The sequence below is a fragment of the Triplophysa rosa genome, linkage group LG9 (assembly GCF_024868665.1).
Source record: "Triplophysa rosa linkage group LG9, Trosa_1v2, whole genome shotgun sequence".
NCBI lineage: Eukaryota > Metazoa > Chordata > Actinopteri > Cypriniformes > Nemacheilidae > Triplophysa > Triplophysa rosa.
Window position 1 is genome coordinate 8,695,347 of NC_079898.1, and position 24,555 is coordinate 8,719,901.

At 38.8% G+C, this 24,555-nt stretch overlaps 1 protein-coding gene across 1 annotated transcript in view; it reads left to right on the top strand.

The window, feature by feature from the left end:
- Positions 1-24,555, top strand: part of prkceb (protein kinase C, epsilon b) — an 81,774-nt gene that overhangs the window by 11,680 nt on the left and 45,539 nt on the right. The window contains exon 2 of the mRNA XM_057341996.1: positions 12,028-12,091. Within this exon, the coding sequence (XP_057197979.1) occupies positions 12,028-12,091 (64 nt within the window). The remainder of the gene's footprint in view (positions 1-12,027; positions 12,092-24,555) is intronic.

A 24,555-nucleotide genomic window follows, 5' to 3' on the forward strand; every position in this document is an offset into this window, starting at 1 on the left:
CCCCACTGGGTAAGAACAGGCATTCCATCCATTACTAAGCACCTTCCTGGCGTCAGGCTGGGCAGAGCAGCCCTGCCCCCTTAGGCCGGGGAATAGTTGAGTTATCTACCACATCGCTCTAACCGGACCTAGTGCTCCAGACGTGGTAACCCCCTCCCCCCCACTGGGCGGTTCCGTCTGATGTATCCTCATGAATGGTTCCCACCTCGGCAACCCATGACCTCCCTAGGTGGCCTCCCACCTTGCGGTTAACTCCTTCAGTCCGCACATTTTCCCATGAGTTCTCCCCTCATGGTGAGACCATGATGGTGTCTCCACTAATTCCTCCCTACGGTAGGTAGTGGTCTCTGTAGCGTTTTTCCCCCAGGGAATAATGCTTACCCAGTGGCCCTTATGGTGCCGGGCGGCTTCTCGCTGTTAGAGAATCAAGGCCTCCGCCCGTGACGGCCGGTGGCAGGGGCTTCCCACCTTTTCTTCAAAAGCTCTGGGACCCCCTACCTCTCCACTGGACGGTTACAATTTCGCGCTAGCGCTCACGTCTGACTCGCCCAGGCCAGTCAGCGTTGCTTCGCTAGAGATTGTGACGCGGCACAGCGCTGTGGCGTTTTCCATAGGAACCCCATCTGTCGGCTCGACACAACGTCGAGAGACCGACAGAAAGGGAACGTCTTGGTTACGGATGTAACCTCAGTTCCCTGATGGAGGGAACGAGACGTTGTGTCCTTCTTGCCACAACGCTGGCCGCCCGCCGCAGCGGTCGAGGGATGCTCAGGCTCCTCAGACCAAAAGGTGAATGTATGCAGCACGCCGTCTCCCTTTTATACCTGGATATCCGGGGGTGGAGTCCGGCATGCAAATTTCATTCGCCAATTTCATTGGCCTTTTCTAAACTAGTCAGAAGTTGATAGGTTCTCAAGAGCGAACCCCATCTGTCGGATCGACACAACGTCTCGTTCCCTCCATCAGGGAACTGAGGTTACATCCGTAACCAAGACGTTTTCTTTGTTGAGAGCTCTCTCATGAGGTGTCGCTTTTTAAACTGGTATTGTGTACGTTAGTCTGTGTTGGTTTTGTGATCAGATTGGGAGGCAGTGTCTGTCGTGTGTAATATGTATATTTGTAATAATGATTTGTATTTGTATTGTGCTGTTCGGCTTGCTACGTTTCAAGTCTGGAGTAGCATTGTAAATGTATCATGTGGTAAGTATAATGATGTACAGTATGCGCACTTCTATAGGAAAGCACAGTAAGGTGAAATAGGTGGTTAGTGTGTGTGTTGGGGGTGGTTGCGCGTGTTTAGAGGGCCAAGGCTCAAACGTCACAGTTCGCTACTGTTTCACGGATGTGATGTATATATGATTCGCACGACGAAGGAGTAGAAATCCAAAAGAGTACATTAATTAATAAACATGAGCAAACACGGGAGAGTCTTTAACACAACCAAAGTAACAATAGCAGACCAAGAACTGAGGAGAACATGGGGTTTAAAAACATGAGGCACATGAGACAGAAACAGGTATGGAGCAATAACAACTAAACCAAAACGGAGCATGAATATGACAGTTTCCCAGCGTGTTTCGAAACTAAACAGACGAGACAGGTTCACGTGATGAGTCATGTTGACAGGAACAAAATGATACAAATATCTGTAAATTGAAAGCAATAGTTCACTGGAAAATGAAAATTAACCCATTGAATGAGAGCCAAGGTTTTGTAGCTCCAAAAAGCACATCTGTAAGAATGCATACGACTTCAGGAAGTAATAAAACGTCTTCTAAAGCGAACGATACATTTGTGAGAGAAAATGTTTAATATATTTGTTTATCAACAGACAAGTTATTGTACTGTAAGGCAAATGTCAACAAATTAAAGAGACAGTTCACTCAAAAAAAAATTATGTCATTTACTCACCCTCAAGTTGTTTCAAATCTGTATAAATGTCTTTGTTCTGATGAACACAGAGAAAGATATTTGGAATAATGCTTTTAACCAAACAGTTCTTGGCCACCATTGACTACCATAGTAGGAGAAATGATAACGGTAGTCAAAAGTGCCCCAGAACTGTTTGCTGTCCTGCATTCTTCAAAATATCTTCTTTTGTGTTCAACAGAACAAAGAAAATTATAAAGTAATTTTGAGTGTTTGAGAAGCCTGTCTAAGATAACCAGTCATTATTTTTCTGTGTAATGCCACAGAAGACTTCACCTTTAAAGAGAGCAACTTGATTTTAAACTATTAGTGTAGGTGGGCTGACTCTGGTGGTCACTGTCCTGCCCCTGCAGGGCCACTGCAACCTTTTCTTTTGAGGCAGTTTGAAATAGCTTTTGATCTTCACCTACAGTATTTGACACACATTCAAGTGCCTGCTACCGCCTTGACTGGTTCATTACAACCCGAGCAAGTCCTCATTCATGTTTCAGTACACCATCTACAAGCCATTACATGTAATTGTGAACATTCCCAGCATCAGATAGTTTCGTTTAGTGGTGCTTAAAGAAATAGTTCACCTTCAAAATGAAAACGCAGTCATCATTTACTCACACTGTTGTCATTATAAACCTGTGTGATCTTCTTTCTTAAGCAAAACACAAAATAAGATATTTTGAAAAATGTTGGAACCCAAAAACCAGTTGACTTCTATTGTATGGACACAAAACCAATGCAAGTCAATGGGGACCAACGGTCTTCTGTTACCAACATTTTTCAAATATCTTCTTTTTCTTGTTCTGCTAAAACATGATTGTTTTTTTGCAGAATCTATACACCAATCTGTAATTGATGTATGCAGCCAATGAACTGTATGCAGTTCATTTATTAATTTAATTATTTTTTGTTTGTTCGTTTTTTTGTTCATTCATTCAGATCCAGTTTAATCGGTGTTGTGAACAGAACAGTTTGCTGTGAACTGTATTCACACTCCTTCAGGGATACAGAAGCTCCTCCATCACCTCCTGATGATTCAATTTGAACCTCTTAATATAAATAGATTGCATTGAACATGTTATTGAAAGGTGAATGGTTTTATTGAATCATGTGTTATGAAATTGGTATCTTGCATTAGCTTTATATGAAACCAGCTGGGAAATTGTTTTGGCTTAAGTGAAGCTGTAAATCACTCTCAGGAGCATTTTTCACAAGCTGTTTAACATGTTATATAAAGCAGTCTCATGTTGTTTCCTGCAGCAATAATCTACTAAAGCAGACAGTAAAATCTTAAAGAACCGCCCTTTCGAAGCAGTACGGTGGCTGACACAGAACAAAGATGGCGTCACATTCTCGCTTCTTTCTTGAAGAAGAAAACATGTTTATGAAACGCGCTCTGTAGAGCAGTTTGTCCGTTTAGGGCTACCGTATAAACAACATGGAGAATTCCATGTAAGGGGACCCGCGGTGTATGTAGATAGAAATAGCTCATTCTAAGGTTATAAAAACATAACACTTCATTATTTAAGGTCTTTATACACTTCTGAACACATAGTTACGTTTATTATACTGCATTTCTGTCAATAGATTCTCCTTAATCTTACACACTTATCCTGTTTATTATTTTTTTCTTGATTGATGCAAACCGAAAGGAGAGAAAAGTCTGTCATCAGTGTTAGACTTGACTTAAAAGCAAAAACCAGTAAAACAAATAGTATGAAATGCATAGTTTCAACTTGAAAATCTGATAAAATGATTCACAAGTCTGCGGCAGGTTGTGATTTTGCTCAACAGCCATAAACAAACAAAGTCTCGTAACAATTTGCGGGTGGATTTGGGTCACATCCGGCTCTGTATTTTCACATTTCTACTGTTGCACGATATGCACAGTCACAACCATCAGCCATAAAAAGCTTTGGGTTGGATCAGGTTCTTTATAAATGTTCCTCAATATCACCAATCATTTTTGCAACATTAGGTCAGTTTTGATGAGTGTTTGTCTATGCAGTATCAGGACCCTTCACACAGTAGTGGTCTGATATTTATATCCTCAAAATGCCACCGCGCTAAGGCCACTACTACTGACAGACAGGACCGATATAAAAGCCGTCTGGATTGACAGGACCCTTTCTTAGCTTGACCTTGTTTCCCTTTGGGGTCCGACAAAGAAGTGGACAGTAGTATCCTCACGGTGGCCCCCGGAGGAAATGGGGACCGGGGTACTGCTGGGCCGAAGCTAAAAATACCAGCGGTGCGTTTGAGTCACACGGTAGCCTGGGCTTCCTGTTTTCACTCTCCCACATTTACTTCCCAGCGAGATGAGGGGGGATGGGGGGCGGGGGGCGGTATTAAATGATATGAAGACATACTGCATAGACTTATCACTGTTGATTTCCACAGAAGGAGAGCTGAAGATGGGAAGCGTCATGGCTTTGGTTCTGTGCAAATGGGGTGCTTCATCTGATAAACCTTTAAACAAACTTGTCGAACAATCATCATATGATGATATATTATATTAAAGCAGATATTATACTTTAAAGTGGTGGTTCACCGAAAAATAACAATTTTGTCATGATTATTCCCTCTCATGTCTTTCAAAACCTGTATATGACTTTCTTCTGTGGATCGCAAGAGAATATATTTTGAGAAATGTCTCAGTGGTTTTGTGTCCACACAATGGAAGTCAATGGGGTTCAGTGTTGTTTGGTTACTAGCGTTCTTCAAAATATCTTCTTTTGTGTTCTAAAGAATGAAGAAAGTCATTCATGTTTGGTATGACATGAGGGCGAGTAAATGATTATATAACTTTTATTTTGGGTGAACTATCCCTTTAAATCAACCTGCGTGCCCTCTCACAGAGTCAGTCAATGGAATGAATGTACTGTACTCAGAGTCTCAAGATATTTTCACTATTTTACAGGGTGTTTTGTATAGTGCCATGTCGTCCGTATATATTTTTGTCGACCTATCAGTATGCTGTAACACATGTCTGATAAACCAGCCTGTGATTGATTGCTTTACATGTCTCTCTGTCAGACAGCGCTTCCTGTCTAAGTGAACGGTTCTTGGACAGTTGGACAGTGAAAGATCTTTTGTCGCAGTCACAGGTCTGGCCATGTAAGCCTTTGAATTCACAAAATCTGATCGACAAAATCTGATCCCAGCCGGTTTCAGGAGACACAGTAGAAATACCAGGTGTGAACAGAAACATGTCTTGGCAGACCACCAGACACATTTGTAAATACCAGGGCATTAGGTTTATGTCCAAATCTTACCTTGAAATGTCCGCCTGAAAACTATGAAATGATTAATTTAGTTTCATTCATCATTGAGGAATAATGTGTTGATTCAAACCTGACTTGTTACTCAGACCTGTGTAACTGTAGATCCAATTAGATTTGTGGATTGTGGAGAAAGACAAACGCACCATCTGCAGTCCTGTGATGTGCTGAGCAGAGGAACATGTTTTCTCAAGTTCACATTCCTTAAATAACAAAATAACTTGGAAAGTCCCGAAAGACTTAAAACAAGAAAAAAAGAGAAGAAGAGCACCCATGAAGGGCTTCTTTTGTAAGGTTGTTTGTGTGCGCTCATATGGGTGCATTTCTAAGCACAGGGGCTCTATGAAGTTGACAGATGAATGATGTTGGTCTTGGGGTGGTCTCAGATGGCATGAATCGAGTTTAAACTCATGTGATGCGATCTCTGACTTCTTTTTGTTACCTAAGTAAATTTACATTAATGTAATAATGTCTCGAAGGGAACTACAAGACATGCAGTGTATGAAGGGCCATTGGTGCTTAAAGGGATAGTTCACTCAAAAAAAAAAATCTGTCATCATTTACTCACCCTCTTGTCATTTCAAACCTGTATGACTTTCTTTCTTCCACAGAACACAAAAGAAGATATTTTGAAGAATGTTGTTGACGGGCCCCCATTCACTGGTTTTGGGTTCATAGTTGAAGTGCATGGGAGCCAGTGCTGTTCTGTTACCAACTTTCTTCAAAATATCTTCTTTTGTGTTCTGCAGAAGAGAGAAAGTCATACAGGTTTGAAATGACAAGAGGTTGAGTAAATGATGACAGTATTTTCATTTTGGGTGAACTATTACTTTAAATCCATCCCAAAAGACAAATTACATTTTTATTGGCTCAGACAACTTTTCAGGTAGGTTTTTAATGTTGTCCTTGATGTTCCTTTAAAAGTCAAATAAAACAGGCACAAACATACAAAGTGTGCAGTGGGAATATAAAATACCTTTGGAAAGCACAGCAAAAGATCATTTGTAACGCAGCATTTGATGAGAGATGACTGAATTTGTTTCCAGTTTCATATTCATATTTAAATTTTGACTCTTGAATGCCACTACTCTGGTGAATATGAGTGCAGACTGACAAATACAGTAGTTGAAATCTTTTTGGAATATTTAGAAAACACTATGATGAAAAATCCAAGAAGCAACATTTCCAGGTTTCTTGTCCATTTGATCACGTTGCTCAAATGTGGAGCAGTTGAAATATTAAAGAGATGTAACTTGTGATGGCTGAGTGTTCAATGTGAAGAGTCATGAAGGAGTCTAGAGAGACAAAGAGACAGAATGCATGTCAGGAATGCTTTTAACTCTAGGTCTCTGATTTGAATACGGCTGTCGCCTCTTGAAATATCAACTAATGCATATACCAAAGCTTGTAAACATGTTAACACACGCACAAACTGGCACTGAACTCTTTTGCAACCGTAAACAGTCTTGTGCAGAGTCTTGTGTACAATGTATTGTGGATGTGTACTGTAAGTGATGTTTTTGGGTGACCCAGGTCACATTTCACCCCAAATACAAAAGAAATGAAAGGAAACAATATTTGACATGAAGATAAAGTCGCATTATGTAAGTAGGTAAAATGGGTAGCAGTAAACATATGGATGACCCAAAACTTAAAAACAATCCCAAATGTTTTGTATGTTGGACATGAAGAACTTACTGTGGACATTAAAGGAATAGTTCACCCCATAAATGAAAAATTCTTATTCACCATCATGTCATTCCAAACCTCTATGACTTTCTTTCTTCTGCTGAACACAAAAGAAGATATTTTGAAGAATGTTGGTAACCAAACAACAATGGACTCCAGTCTGAGACATTTCTCAAAATATCTTCTTTTGTGTTTCACAGGAGAAAGAGTCACATACAAGTATTAAACAAATAAATTGTGAATTATATGATAACAGACGTTTTATGTTGAGGTGAACTGTTTCTTTAAGATGCTGTATAATATTTTTTATGTAGGTACCTGGAAAATGAAAATACAGCAAATCTATTGCAGATATGTTATTTATATGTCCAGGGGTGTGTGTGTTTGTTTCGGTGGAGTCTCAATTAGCTGTAGGGGTCTGGTGTGTATCAGGTCTTTCATGAACACACTCTGCAGACGGTTGTACACAGTGTCATCTGAGATATAAAACACAACACATCTCTGTGTTCTGCCCCAACAGCTGTGGCCTCTCTCACCGGCTCTATACTTTTCATCCTTTATTCACTTATTTTTGGCATGGCTCTTTGTTCTGACATGTCTCGTATATGCAGTTTAAACAGCACTGATGATTTGATTTTTTTTACGTTTTTACATAATACTTTAAGCATCTTTATTTCCTTTTTCTTATTATATAGATTGTGTTAGTGTATGTGTGTCTATATACAATTTGTTCTTAAATTTGAAGGTGGGCCGTACTATCTCATACAAGCAGAAGTGGCATGTTTGGGGTTGAGGTCAAAGTGACTGTACCTTAAGCTGTCTTTTTGTCAATGATTGACAGGGGTGAGTTTGTCCATTCACAGGCCATGTAGCTCCAGAAGGCAACATTAAATTATGAGTTAATAATAACAATATGACAAGTGGACAACATGGATTTGTTCGACATATTTGGAGGAAATTTTGTTTTTACACAGATGCTGCAGTTTTATGTTCTCAGTTATTTTAAATCAAATGCCTGTTTTAAAGTTTGAAAAGAGTTACAAATGAGACAACGATTGATGTACAGTAATAATATAGAGCTACTAAATGGTTTAGTTTGGGAAGAATTAGATGATACATTTATTAAAATCTTGTGACTTTTGGTTGCAAACTATTACCTTGGAACATCTGAGAGGTTGAAACATCTTTTCTGGCTTTCCAGAGGTGACACGTCACATTTAAATGATATTTTTATTACGTGAAACATCTGAGAACCAGTAAGAGGCACGATGTGATTATTATCATTTGATCTCACTGCTGTCTAGGAGAAACGCTTGAGATATTTAAAAGATTTCCTGCAGGCCTCAGCGAAATATCGAAATATGTCAGTTTAATCTAAATACGTGGGGCCATGGGATATGAAGCCGGATGAGACGAAAATTGCGGAATTAAATTTTGACAAGCAGTTTATCTTCGTGTGTATGTGTGTGGTTTTGGGCGTATATGTGTGACAGATATCATGATAGGAAAGTTGCTTCATTGCTTCTGCAAAAATCTTATCTGTGTGCTGTGTATACAGTACAATGAGGAACATTTGGATGCTATCTTCACCTCACAGTTCCTCTCCACTGGCCTTGGGTTCAGTGTGTTTCAGCAAAATTTTTAATAATATGAATCATTTATTAATTATTATTTTGCAATGTAATAAAATGTTATATATATATATAAATCGTATTTAACATGTATATATCGCATAATAATAATAATAACAATTATTATTATCATTAATGTTATCTGGTTATTATTATTATTATTGCTAAAGCATTATTATTCTATATCTATAAACAAACATTTTATATCAACTAACATAATTTTTGAATATTTGAATGTATTTTACAGATGTTGAACGTTGTCATCACTTAATAGTGCCTTATTAGTGTGGGTCAGGAGGTCAAACATTTAGTTGCTCCTTATTTATGCCTTCATATCTTTCACCAACAAATGTGTAATTTACTCTGCCGGGCATTACAGACCGAGCTTAGCGCAAACATTTACTTTCACAATGTTTTTCACTAGACATGTGTGCCAGAAAGACTCAAACATTCACTCACTCTGTCTTCCTGCTGTGACTAGCTGCTATATTTGGTGTGTGGTAGCACCTGCGGGATGCAGAGCGTTCAGAGATCAGCCTCAGCATGACATCATAGGAAGTGGAAGGAAGTGAGAAGGTTGCGGGGTCATTCGGTATAACAAACTCCAAACGTCCTATGTTGGATTTGTAATGTATAACATCTCATACTAAACCAAAGCAATTCATTCTTCTGGTATCTATGAAAATAAGAAGATTTGAGTATCCTGACTCCAGATCAGTTAAAGGTCTCAAATCTTAAAAGAAATAATACTGATTCATTTATTTTCCAGCATACAGAAAGAAATCTGAACAGCAGGCGTAGGGCTTACAAAGACACATTTTGTTTGTAAATTAATAAAAGTAAATTTGAAGGTTCATAAATTCAGTAAACTGTGGGTAGATAACAGACAATGCTTTTAGGAAATTGTTGTATTGTGGCGTATTTAAAAGACAAAAAGTGGTGTAACAAAATTTAAAAAAAACATGGGCATGGTTCGCATCAACCACCCTTGTAGCAATATAGCAAAGAAAGACCTTAAAATTATATTTATTTATTTAACAAACAAAATTTTATAATGTGAATTTTAACTATAGTAGGCTTGATAGCAAAAGTTTTGATAGCAAAACTTAAAAAATTAGCCAAACCTAAATGAGCAATGTTTATTAATTTTATTTAATCTAAAAATAACATGGTACTCAAGGCTGTGGTGTTTTGTGAATATAGAGAATGTGAAGCTGCCGTCACGCTCTATGTTGCAGTGGCGCCGCCATCTTGGTAGGATCATGCTCCACTGCTATTATTGTTTTTATATGTACCGTTACTTGTTTTGTTTGATATATGGAGAAATCGAAAGTGAAAGAACCAAGGGCTTTTCCTGAATGACTCTGCGTAATACAGCAAGACCGACTTACCATATTCCTAATCAAACAAGAAAAACAAAACACTGCATTGAACGCACTAGCAGCGATCCTCCCAAGATGGCGCAACATTCAACACGGCGTGACATAGCTTCACATTCTCTATAGGCACGGCTGAAGGTGTACGTAAATTCTAATGAATGTGTAAAAAATCTCAGCAACTGCACTCAGCATCATGTTGGTACTTTGGTTTAGGGGTGTGAAATTTGCGTGTGATTATGTAAGTGCACTTGCAAGCAGTTTTCTTTTGCACTGGTGCATCCTGTGTAAAACCTGTGTCGACTGCTCTAACATGAGACAGCTCGCCTCTAACCCGACTCCCACACACATCCTCACTCACTCATTCAGTCTCATAGCATGTAGAAATCTCTCCACTCATCCTCACATCCTCCCTCCATTTCCTGTTGTAATCTGGTTTTGATGGAGCAGTCGTTCGGCTGTCATTAGCCGCTAAGAGGAGAACCGCCTCTAATATGGGCCATTTGAGCCTCAGCACAATCCTCACAGGACTCGTGTTCAAAACCACGCAGTGCTGTTTCCTCTTCTGCTGACACACACTCAGCATTTTATTTGTTTTTTCGTGACCATGTGTGCTCGATTATTTTTGTTAAGGTTATTGAGTAAGGCTTCCATAGGTAGTGTGTGTAAAACATAAGGATCAAGAGGTTATAGGTATTTGTCATGATACTGCCCTTCTTTTGGTTGTGTTTCTGGTTTGGAGTGACAGGATCACGACCGTCCCATGTCTTGTGTTTGTGTTTGGAAGCACATGGCCATTGTTTGATTCTTTGTGCCATGTGCTCTCCTGTCTTGCGTCTTAGCCCCGCCCCCTTGTTTCCTTATTCATTATTCCATTATCAGTTCACACCCTTCACCTGTTGCTTGTTATGCCTCTTTTGTTCCTCTCCTATTTAATGCCCTTGTGTGTGCTGGATTGTTTGTCTACCTCGTCTCTGTCTCTGTTTCCTCGGCCTACCTAAGTTAAGTTTTATTGAAGTCAAGTCAAGTTAAGTTTTGTCATCTTGTTCTTGTTTCCCCCTCGTGGGATTTTGAGTTATGTTTTGTCTTCATGCCTAATAAAGTGTTTTTGTCGAGAGCTGTCTGCATTTGGGTTCTGTTTCATGTCAGTTCCAGGACAGTATTTTTGCAGTGTAACGTCTGTAAACTTCATTCATTTGTTAATTTTGTTCATAAAATTAACTGTCAATGTTTTATCGTTTATTAGTTGGACAAAAAATTGCTCTGAAAGAATCCATTCAATATCGTTTCTCTGTTTTTCTCTTGAATTTAAAAGGATTTTTAAAACCTTACCTTATAATTATAGTTATCATACTTGGTATGAACAGGCCTTAAGCCAGGACTGTGGTGCTCCTTAAAATATATAAAGTCGTAGGAAAAAATTAAGAGACCGTTCCATATTTTCATTTCATCATCATCTCTAGATGTATTGTGGCCATTCGAGTCCATGAATTGAGTGTTGAATTTCAATAAAATCAAACCTCAGGAGTGAAATAAAGTCATCCAACAGCAATGTGAAAGAACGACAGAATGACAAGACACATATAAACTGTGATAAAAATCAAGGTTATCATTTAAAATGTTTTGATTTTTGAACTTTTCCTAAATACATGTAGAAATATTACTGTTGTATTGCTTAAAAGTGAATATGAACTTGTTTTCTTTGCAGTATTTGAGGTCTGAAAAAATACAGTGCATCTTTTCTGTTATTTTTACCTATTTCTCCATTTTTAAATGGAAAAAGAAACAATATTTTAATTTGAAATTTGGGAGAAATTTTGTTAGTAGTTCACAAAAAGAAACAAAAATGATCATTTTACCTAAACACATACCTATAAATAGTAAATAAAAACAAATATTAATAGAATATAATAGAAATTTTGAAATGAGTGTATATGTATTGGACTGTACTGCAAGAAGGTGAGATAAGTCATTGCTAAAGAAAATCAAACAAAACATCAGCATTTAGTAGCTGTTTGAGATTTGTTCATGTAGTGACATAGTTTTCATTGAACATGTGATGAGATATCTAAATATTTTTAAAGTTGTTCTGTTTCTAAAACCTTCATTCTTTGCTTGTTCTTGCAGATAGACTTGGAGCCAGAGGGAAAGGTTTATGTTATTATTGACTTGTCTGGATCATCCAGTGAAGGTAAGACAACAGCATTCTGGAGATCTGATCATTTAACTACATTAATCATTTTACTGTAAAACCCCATTCACACTGCGCTGATCCCATAAAATTGCCAGAGTGCCTTCTGTGTGAATTCAAAGGCAGTAAAATTAACAAATTGCGCTATTTAGCCAACTAAAAACACCGTAATCAGCCCAATTTTCACGACTAAAAAAATGTGCATAACATTACATTGCAGTAGCCTATATAACATCACGTGTCTTTACGGGATCTTCACGGGATGTGTGTGTGAACCATGACCAAAATCACTGGCATTGTGAATGAACAAAATCTAACGATCCCGGGACAAATTCCTGGACACATTTTCTGTGTATTTTCGAGGATCTCTGTATGAAAAGGGCTTATGATAGTGTTGGGCGGTTTGACCAGGGCCGGCTCGAGGGGTTGTGAGGTCCTAGGCGAGACCATGAAAATAGGCCCCACGGGTGTATAAATTGTAATTGCACTGCAATTTGACAAATAAGGAATAATTGAGATAAGGAATAATTGACGACGAGCCTTTCAATTATCCGAAAGTTAATGCACACCCAGAGGTGGTAATGCGGCCACGACGCGAAGCGGTAATGCGTGGCCGCCACAGGGTGTGCATTAACTTTCGGATTACCTTCGATATATTCGGATATCGAAGGTAATCGACCTTCGGATTACGGTTACCGTACCACAGGACATTGTTCAAATGTTTAATTTCAACGTTTGTCATGTTATCGTCTTTAAAATGCTGTTGATGGTAGGACTACTTTGCGCATCTCATTTCAAGTGTCCGTTAGAGTGAATGGACTCGGAGGCATGCCACTGGTGTGTGTGTGAGTGAGAGAGTGAGAGACCACGCAGTAATGTGACAGTAAAGCCAGTGATAATAATATTATTTATTCCTTGTATTGTTCCTCGTAATTTAGTTATTTGATTTATTTGATTTCAGTATTTTTCTTGCTTTTGAAATGCTTTGTTTATTGAAACGAAACTGCACACTTATCCATTAACAGTAAAGTTTGACATTATAAAGGTCAGATCAAGAGCAGGGTGCTGTGTGCTTTGATGGCCTTTAGGCTACACTAAAACCTTTCTGTTGTTTAAACTTGGCGAAGTGATATGGAACTGTAATGCGGTCGGCAGACCTGGAACACCTTCATAGGTGTTCCAATCAGATTGAAGCATTCAACAGCCCCGTGGTGTAAGTGAAAATAAAACACACAAAAATGAAAATTTATAAATTTAAGTGTAGAAGTGTTTATGAGGTGCAACATATTATACAAAGCTGTTATAGTTCAACAACTGTAACAGAACTACAGTATGTATAAATACAAAATTATAAACAGATTTAAACAAAGATAAGTGAAGACAAGGAATTTAACCTTACTATAGTAAATTTTATAGAATTTTACCACAGTTTACTATAGTAAATGATATTAGTATTTTTTCATGTGGGTTGAAATAAAGAGTGATGGACATAGTTGTGATTTATTTTTAATTTGTTTACGCATTAAACAATGTAAAGCAGTGCCTACGCCTATACTGCAACATCACTAAAATAAGTCATTCGTTCTTTATCTCTTAATCAATTAAGATGATGCAAATTTCTTGATGTAACGTAAACATGAGGTTGTTATGAGACTACATTACTAACTACAATAACATTACAATAACTACATTACCCATAATCCTGAGTCATATGATTGTTGCCCTCATTGTAGTGCATGATCACTGGACCCAGATCCAGCGTGGCCTAATTCTACTCAAACAATCTCTCAGATGTTCCCCAATCACTGTCATTATCCCGCTGCTTTTTCCTGGATACACATCAGAGATGGCCCAGTTCAGGATCCCCTTCATCTCTTTTCCACCCCTTGAGGTGGATCATATGACCTCTTGTCTTGAACACTGATCTAGATGCTTTGTGTCAGCCTGCGTCTGTATAGTCTCATGTTACCCCTACAGCTGTTCTGATGTTATCCAGACAATTCACAATAATTTGTCCTGTCAGCGGTGACTGGGAACGGGCTGTTGAAAAGCTCATTGCTGCTCACCTGCATGTGTTGAAATGTTGCCATTCAATTCAGTGCTAGGAAAGTACGAGTTTATGTGACTCATTGCTTATAATCGCTGTTTGCATCAGGAAGTGAATACTTAACATTTCCTCTGTCTGAAAGTTGGATGAGTCATCAAAGAGTGACAGCAGACAAGCATTTATCAGCGTTCGCCAAACTGTGCTTTGTTTTTCTGTTTTATTGTTATCGATGATAAATAACGACTTATGTTGACACGTTTTAGGGGAACGTTCTGGTTAAAAGGCCCTTGAAGTCAGATTTTTTCAACTTTGTGCATTTCAAACATGATGATCTACAGGTCTGCTGCTTTCCTCTGCACTTTGCAGGTGCAGATCTGATGTGTGCACACGTCAGCTCTGTACTGGCGTTGGGTTTTCAGATCAGACGGATGTGCACACGAAGCACTTTTGGCTGCTTTTGGGCCGTTTTGTCACTGATCAATCGTTCTGTTGGAAACTGGTCCCAGGGCTGACAGAAGGTCACATGGTTAAGTGGAAAGCAGTGCCAGGGTCTTTGCAGGGCAACAGCGGAGCGGCTGGGAAAGTGGCACACCAAACCACAGGCCGTAGATCACTCCACATATTGCTCGCTCAGACACTGTTTACACAAGTGGTCAGACGAGACAGATCGCGTTAACACCTGGTGTTTACATGCGTCTCAGAGCCGATCAGAGGTCTGTATCACGATGCGAGGTGAACAAACACTGAGTTGCAGAGTAAGTTTTGAGTTGACAAAACCAGACAAACCCAACCCAAGGTTTAGCACAACGCTTGCTATAAACGTTCTCTGTCAACTCCGGTTTGATCCAGAGTTTGTGAGTCGCGTGCAACTGAAAGTGTGACACGAAAACATGGAAAGCGTCATCAGTTTGATTGACTTCTTACGAGTATCAGCGCAATTCACTTTTCTGTTGAAGATAAAGAGATCATTATGAAAAAATGTCATGAATTGAAACACATTTACAAGGCAGGAATAAACACTGCTGCAAGCGAAAGTTTGAGAAGGCAGCTATTGACTATATCAATACAGAATCAACTGAATTTAAATCATTTATATAGGTTTACAATAAGATAAAAAAAACTTCATTACTTTAAAATGCTTTATATATCGAAGTTTGGTTTTATACAAACATAGTTACAGTATATTAACTTAAATGCTATGTTTAATATTAATTAATTTATATTAATTATCAACTCATATAATAATTATATGAATGTCTTTTGAATTATAATCAATAAATGTAAATATACAATACAAATAAACACTTAGCAGCAGAAGATATTCTCTCTAACATCTTATCACTTTCAACTTTTCTTAATTTGGAGCGAGAGCAGGCACGTGCACAGATAGGGCTCAACCTGTGCAGAGCACATGCCCTTTTTGCCTTTACACTCTGAAGTGCCCTTTTATGGTGGTGTTTTTTTTTTCTTTCAATAAATCGATGCTATTGGTCACACTTTCATATTTTATCAATTAGATTTTGGCCAAATGTTTTTTTTACAACAAGAAAACAGCACCCATATAGCTACAACAACGTTGTAACCTGTTGATTAAAACGGTGATGTCGCCGTTTTAATGATGACGGACGAAATGCACATTTGCACACATTCGCTGGTCAAGAACCCCGTAACATGAACGTTAACTGCATTTGAGTTTGACACAAAGCGACTGAGTGATCCTCGTCACCTAGGTAAAAATATATCTAAGAAATTTATTTTTTAATTTATGATTGATGATACACTTCATTTATTAATCAAACGCATTGTACGGTCGCATGGTTAATTCATATTCACGCTGTAAAAACTTGGATTTGGAAAGGGCTGAAAACCAGCTTTCATATGAATTCAAAACCTTTCATATGTACAATTTCACCATGTGATGGCTTTTCCCAGATGGCATCACTTTTTCAGAATAACGCATTAAAAATATTTAAATAAATATTTTGTCATTCTTTGTCCAATCACGCTCTTATTGATGTAGAAGCCTTCAATCCATTTAGGCGCAATTTTAAATGGTTGCTTTGACGCGTTCAGTATAGAGACAGCTTCCAGCTGCGTGTCGCGGCACAACGCAATGCTACAGCGGTCCCGTCTGGTGTATACACGGGCTAAATCTCTGTCAGAATGTGTCAGACAGCGCACCAGTATTACGTTTCTCTTTCGTGGTTGAATGAACAAAAACACTCAAGATTATGGCTTAAAGCACAATTTGTTTAGTATTTTCGTAAGCACAAAGTAAAATGGGGAATGCGTCAGATCTGCGCAGAGCGTCAGCTATTAAAGGAGCCGCATTCTTAAACTTGCTGCTGTGACTTCTGTCACTAATGTTAAAGCGGCCCTAACATACGCGGTTTCTGCCAATCTCATATTAATCTTGAGTACCTATAGAGTAGTATCGCATATGTTTTATCTTCGAAGAGTATTTAGTTTGATCACATTTATAAAAGATATATACATCTGTACGATTATTTCCGAAAGCATATGGTGCGTGCGGGGGGAGGAGTAGGCTGAACTAAAGCACGTGCGCACACATTGCCAACAAAACACAGACATCAGCTTCACTCACCGCATGCAGTTCATTTCCGGCATCTTTTAGCGCTGGGACGGCTCCATATATCAGTTTCAAGCGATCTCCAAATCCAGCGTTATATCCACCGTTTATATAACATTCATCACCCAAATGCAGTGAACAAACAAACACCTGAACTTTGCGAACATATGCTCCTTCTCCTGCTATCCTTGCTGCCGCGTGGGCGTGCCGTGTGCTTTTCTGGGAGAATTGTCCAATAAGGGACTAAGAAAAAAATATTTTTTTATATTTTTATAAATTTTAAAGTTTTATATGTTCGAAAAAATCTTTCCGAAACCTGTACGATCGCTGGGGGGGTGTATCGAGCACAGAAATACTACGTAATACGCCCAACTCGTTTTTTGACAAGGTGACCATGTTAAGCATGAGAAGACAGCACGTTTAACATTGTAAAGAAGTCAGAATGCATGACACACCGTTGCAGTACCCCTTTAATCTAAGAGGAAAAGAAAAGAAGAAATGATTGTGTTTTGTAGCTTTAATGAGTATTCTTCTGTATTTAATTTAGAATTTAGCAGTAAAGACTGTTAAGTGTTTGAGCTTTTGAGACTATTATTTTGTTTGATTTAATTTGTCATTAAGATGTGACCAATGGGAGGGGGTGCCCTTTTTCAGTTTCAGCACATGCCCCTCAAAAGTTCTGTGTAGGCCCTGAGCAAGAGATACATGGGGGGCTTCACTACATCAGATATACTGTACGTCACTTCTCTCAGAGCTGATTGGTCCAATTTTGGTTTGCGATCTCTATCCCAGAATAAAACTTGCTCTGGAGCAGGTTAGCCGTGTAGCCTAAGTTACCATGATGATGAAACCCCCTCAAAACCAATCCACCTTCTTGAGCCCGAAAAGTAGTATGCTCAAACTAAACGCAAGCTTACCTGGGTAAAAACCGAAACCGGCTTCGTGATACAGGCCACAGAAGTGTCTGGTTGTATACTACACATTCTTTATTTATATTGCCACACTTTATAATAATATCAAAACTATGAAATAACACAAATATATTTATGGAAATTATGTTGTGCCAAAAAACAAAACTATGATAGAGTTTATAATATTTTAGCATCTTCAAAGTAGCCAGAGAAATTACACTGAGATGCTTTTTAAACACTTTGAAGGTGTTTCCATCTATTCTGGGCCCTTTTTTGTATAGTAAAAGAAGTTTTATTATTTTCTACATAACAAGTTTCAAAAATAGATATGCCTTTAGATCAAAATTATTTCCACGAAAATGTAATACATCTCAGTGAACTGACCCTCCACTTTAGAATGGTAGTGTATTTGGATCTATCGGTGTTTCGGTCATATCATTGAAGTTAATGTTATACATGATACATTATTTTGGGGCACCTAAAATACTTCAAATAATTAACATCAAATTAATAAAAAATGTCAATATTTAAGGATTAGTTAAGTATGTTGTTTGTTGTACAACATTGACCACGTTTACATGGACAACAATAATCCGATATTAACACGATTAAGACAATACTCTGATTAAGAATGGACCATGTAAACAGAGCTTTTTGATTGGCTTAATCCGTCTAAACTCATAATCGTAGTAAACACAAATCGAATTAAGACGGGTGGAGTACTCCTATTCTAGTCGCATTATCGAAGTGCGGTATAGACATGTACACACCTTAATCGCACGATTATCGGCGCGTAGGAACTTTCGCGGCACTTTGCGACAGGTCTCACACACACGCACGGCAGTGGACAGCCGTTTCGTTTTATGGCAAACAACATGGCTTCAAGGAAGAAAGCACATTTTTGGTCCGAACGGGAAACAAGAAAGATGCCAACAATTCTAGAAAACAAATGAAACACCAATAACTGTATGTGGTACCATTGCGAAGATGAACTGTTTGTTGATACATGAAATTATGGAGGGAACGTCGAACGGCGTCACTTAGGGACGTAATGACGTATGCCATTAATCGAACTATGTAGTGTAACATGTAAAACGGGAACATGAAAGGTATATTCTTAAAGCAACTCATGTAAACACCTTAATCGTAATATTAGCTTACTCAGAATAAGGCAAATAATTCGATTACTGACGTCCATGTAAACCTGGTCAATGTGTTCCGTGCCGCCCCAGAGAAATGGCTGGCCTCTGCCTGCGATAAAATGTATTTAAGGGTAACATTTCGGCGTGTGACTCTTAAGTGCTTTGTTCTTTTAGTTGTCCTCAGAAAACAGGCCGTCTTGTTCCTGGAACTGTATTTTGGAGAGAAGCCTCCATGGGTCTGATTGGAAAGCTCTTTTTGTCTATTATTGTCTCTCTAAGGGGGCTTTGTACCCGATAATAAAGGATTTGATGAAGCCTTTATTAAGCCAGATCCCTGCTGGAGAAGATATTTTATTACTCTTTTCGTGTTTAGAAAACTTCAAACACAACAGTACAGTATTTACAGTGCGTGTTGGACTCTGTGGAGTCTGCGTTGAGTCTTTTGTGGTCGTATAAAACCCCCCTCAGTGTGTTTGTCTACTAGCGACGTGTTGCCAGTGTCTGAGCTCTTGAAGTATACATATGTAGCACACAACCAATGGCCTTTCAGCCTCTGGCCTGAAGTCACCCGAGCATGACCACAGAGACTCAGTAGTTGATAAATCAATAATGACAGCGAACAACACCTAGTGTTCAGACTAATCCCTAATGTTGTTGAAGTTTATAGGGACCGCATAAGGACACACACTCTGAGTAGTGCTAGTCTGTTTGGGTGAAGCTTCGGACTGGATGAGAAGAGCTTCATGAGTGTTGACAGAGAGATACACAGAGAGAGAGAGAGCGAGAGAGAGTCATGTTTGCCACATATGGAGACATCAGACTGAGCTTTTTCTTCTTGACAGCTGTGAGATTAAATAGAGACTTCTGCTTAAATCTCAGAATTTGAAGTCCATAAGAAAAAGACTCCAGTGTGTGTGTGTGTGTGTGTGTGTGTGTGTGTGTGTGTGTGTGTGTGTGTGTGTGTGTGTGTGTGCGCGTGCGTGCGTGCGTGTGTGTGTGTTGGAGAGTCTGGCTGTCTGCCTTGCGTCAGTCCTGCTCAACATCACTGGCCTCTCACAGACACACAAACACTGGGGTACAGAGACACCCGACAGAGACGTGCTGGAGACACAAGATCAAGTGAGTGACAGGGGAGACGGTCAAGGACAGCAGTTCACGATGATGTTTCAATCGAGTCGTTCCATAATAAAACTGAGCGCATCACAGCTATAAATCCAGCAGTGCTTGTTAAACACTAGTCTCAGACGTCACGCGTCACGCCCATGGACCGTTGGCTGAACGTCTGATGCATAAGGCACACGTTTCTGGAAACACTTCAGCACGTTTGAAGTCGTCATCTGATTGGTTGAATCATTTCTGGGAGACGTGCGTGTTGCGTTCTTTAACGGTCTGCCTGGAAACAACACGAAGCCGTCTGATCGAAGGAGTAAGCAGTCGTGTTTACATCTGTTGCAATAAGAATTCATCACAATCGACTAAACGCTTAATTCTTAAAAAGTATGCATAGATCACGGCATAAATGTTTAAGCGTTCTGACACGTTGGTGAATGTACACCGGTCTTTTACTGCGGGGACATTTCCACGCCTCTAAACATGACGCGAAACATGACAAAACGAAATGTGATTGGTTGCTTTACCAATCACGTTTACCTTGACCAAAGAAAGCGGCCAAAGTTCCCAGACCTTCAGTATTGAGGTCTGACTACGCGAGACGTTACACATTGACAGATCTGTGTAATAATACTGCAGTGAATCATCTGCATTCAGTTCACGTCTTCACATCTCTACGCACACACAATCCTGTTAAATAAACTAAAGTAGGACTGCATTTCAATCATTATTCCTTTTAGTCGCATTGATTCTTTTCATATTAGACTTCTATATAAAAAAGCTTCATTCCAAAATTCAGATCTGCAAGATGGGAAATTGTGCTGTGCAAATTTATTTGATTTGCATAATTCCTTTAGTGAACAATGCAGACGGCACGTGCGGACAAACAGGGCTATCAGCGGGGGACTTTCCCAGTGTTTCAATGTAATAAAAACAGACAGTGTCTTTTTTTTCTCTGCCCTCTGTAGTACAGAAAGTGCTGACTAATGCATTCCACACGTGTGTGTGTGTGTGTGTGTGTGTGTGTGCGTGCGTGTGTGCGTGCGTGCGTGCGTGCGTGCGTGTGTGTGTGTGTTCTTAAATCTGCTCTGCTGCCTGAACAGATAGGAGGAATTGACATTCAGTTGATTTTGAAAAGAGGTCTCAAGCTCAGATGTGTTTCTTCTGAGAGACGGGATGAGGACTGGAGGTAATTTATGACTGGAATTGAAAGAATAAAAAAAGAATATGTATCTAGAGCAAAAATCTAGAGTCTCTCTTCATCTCTAGCAATGCAACAGTTTCTCTCTGTTTTGATCTGCACGCTGAGAATCTAGAAAACGTGTGAAGCATTTTCCAGCACACTATAACACATCAAACATATACAAATGTGGTTAATAATTAGGTTTCAAAAAATTGAAGAAAATGTGATGCTTGAAATAATAATCGCCCGTGTTAAACATGATGGAAAGGTTTATTCAAGAAAGATAACTATAAAGATAACAATAGTGTACACACCGCAACTACGTTATGTTTATTCTAATCTCTTCTAGTCGTTCCTCAGTTTAAATTAAAAATTGTTTTTTGTAAAAAATGTGAAATTGTAAAACGCTAAATTTCTACACATACTCGACGCAGATAATATCACATGCCAAAGCTTTTTAATCCACACATCATGGGTTATGTCGTCATTTTGTAGCTTTTTTATTGCAAAATTGTGCTTCCGGTCTGCAGCATTTGCATGTATGAATGGAAGTTAATTGAAAAAAAGTGTGACCGTGGCATTCCAAGTTATATTCCGCTTCCTAGTTCAGAACCTTAGATGAATACAGTGTGATGAAATGCTTGTCCAATTGTTTTGTTTAATTTTAGGTCCTAAAAATGTTTGATTTTATTGAATTGAGATGGCATCTGCATGGTTTTTAAGCCAATGCTTTCATCCAGTTGATGCAATGGTCATTTTCAGGTAAGGACATTGTAGAAAAGTGTATAATAGATATAGTGTGTAAAAGTAGTGTATAACAGGCTGTATTATCTCTTTTGCTCGTGTATGGATCTGTTTGCTCTAATGTTTTGAATTACTGCAAGTGTATTCAATTAGACTGGCAGTATTCCCGGATAGAGAGACCTACACATCTGATTAATTAACGTCATTTGCAATTTCATGCTCTTCAACTCTTACATGTGTGTGTGTGCGTGTGTGTGTGTGTGTACTTGTGTGTGTTCTCCTTCAAAAGTGCAGCAGGTTTAGTGCAGGATGGGTTTGCTGAGTGTGCACACACACACCACCTGTGTTTATCTAAACCAGCGTGTCTCTGACAGCTCGATAAAACACTCACGTGCCTCCCTGCTGTGTGTTTCTATGTGTGTGTATGCTGGCTTTGTTTTCTCTAGGTCTTATGTCACCTTTGTAGTGTCCCTGGCTTGTTGTCTTTATCTGCTTTGGTCTTTGAGGTGACTTTGAAGTGATCATATACAGACCTTTTCTGTCTTATTTATTCCTCGTTCTTTCTTTCACCCTCTCACACAAGCACATGCACATAGAATTATTCACAGAATGGTCGTGCAACGGTGTAAACAATTGAAATGTCATGCATTTCTATGACATGTCTTAGGTCTTTTGAAGCTCACGTCGTTGTGACCAGATATCTAGTTAGATTACAGTCTGCCTTGATAATGACCCACACCTAGGAAAAAATACAAGTGTTTATTGGCGCATTGGTGTCCCAGGGGGTGCGTCAAAGGTAGAACAAATGTCCTCAGAATCAGGTTCAACGGAGGTGAGGTGTTTTATTGCCAAAAACATTATTGGTATTGCCTGCCAATTATCTGTCCGTTTTTGCAACCAGTTAAGTGTATTAAGGGTATTAATAAATAAGGAAAGGTCATTTTTGGGTAAGCTCTAGCTTTAAATGCTGTTGTGTTTTTGGGGACGGTTTCGTCATATTCTTGGTTGATAGACATCTAGAAGACTTATTTCTAGATTTAGAGCATCAGAGACTGAAAGAGATGGAGTTTATGTGGCAGCTGAGGGACATTAATGTGATGGATGATGTTGGTAATGTGCCTTATATTCGTTTGACAGGCAGAGGGCACCACACCCTCGGGGGCATGGCTCCACCTGTTGCTAGGCAGCTGTTGCTTGTTGCTAAGCGATGGTTGCTGTGCAGGGCTTGGGGTAAAAGTAAGGTCATAAATGACATGCTGAAAACCCTCTGTGTATGTGACGTGACTACATGTTAAATATAGTAATGCTGGTTATTTTAAAACCAGAAGGTCTTTCACTGTTAAATGTTTTTTTTTTTTTTTTGAGTAGACCTTCTATAGTCTCGAACTTTGACCTGTGATGCACAAAAGCACAAACATCATAGTGCAGCTATAATAGGATAGTTCACCTAAAATTAAACATTTTGTCATTGCGTATTCACCCTCTTGGCATTCAAAATCGTTATATGACTGTGGAACACAAAATAAGATATTTTGAGAAATGTCTCAGTGGTTTTGTGTCCATATAATGAAAGTCAATGGAGGTCAATGTTGTTTGGTTACCAACATTCTTCAAAGTATCTTCTTTCGTGTTCTGCTGAAGAAAGAAAGTCATATAGGTTTGGAATGACTTGAGGCTGAGTAAATGATGACAGCATTTTCATTTTCTCCCTTTAAGGACAACATAAATGACATTCACAATTCTTTTGGTATGAGTCATTTTAACAACTATTATATACATTAAATTCTAATATAGTTATATACATACATTGCTTTGCAAAAGTATTCATCCCCCTTCATTTTATTCACATTTTGTTATGTTGCTGCCTTATCTTAAACTCCTTAAAATTATTTTTTTTACATTAATCTACACTCCATCAACAATAATGACAAAACAAAAAATAGATTTGTGACAGCTTCGCAAATTTATTAAACTAAAAAACTAAGATAAGTACATTGCACAAGTATTCATACCCTTAACTCAGATTAAAGCGCCTTTACAGACTCAATTCTTTTTGTGTATGATGTGAAAAGCTTTACACATCTGCATTTGGCAATTTTCTGCCATTCTTGTCCTCAGATCCTCTCAAACTCTGTGAGGTTGGATGGAGATCATCAGTAGACAGACATTTTCAGGTTTCTACAGAGAATTTTCAGTTGGGTTCAAGCACTAGCTGGGCCACTCAAGGACATAGACAGAGTTGTCCATAAGCCACTCTTGCATTGTTTTAGCTGTGTGCTTAGGATCATTGTCATGTTGGAGAATGAACCTTCTGCCCTGTCCGAGGTTCTGCATGTTCTGGGCTAGGTTTTCATCATCATTATCTCCGTATTTTGTGTACAGTCCCTGAAGCTGAAAAACACCCCCACATCATGATGCTGTTTCTACTACACTTTACTGTTGAGATGGTATTGTACAGGTGTTGAGCAGTGCTTGTTTTTCTCCAGACATGATGCATGAATCTGAGATTCATCAGACCAGAGAATCTTGTTTCTGACAGTTTTGTTAAAGTACATTTTTGCATATTTCAAGTTTCCATGTGTCTTCACTGAGCAAAGGTTTGAGTCTGGCCACTTATCCATAAAGCCCAGATTGGTGGAGTGTTGCAGTGATGTTTGTCCTTCTGTAAGTTTCTCCATATAAGATCATGGAGCTCAACCAGAGTGATCATCAGCTTCTTGGTCACCGCTCTAACCAA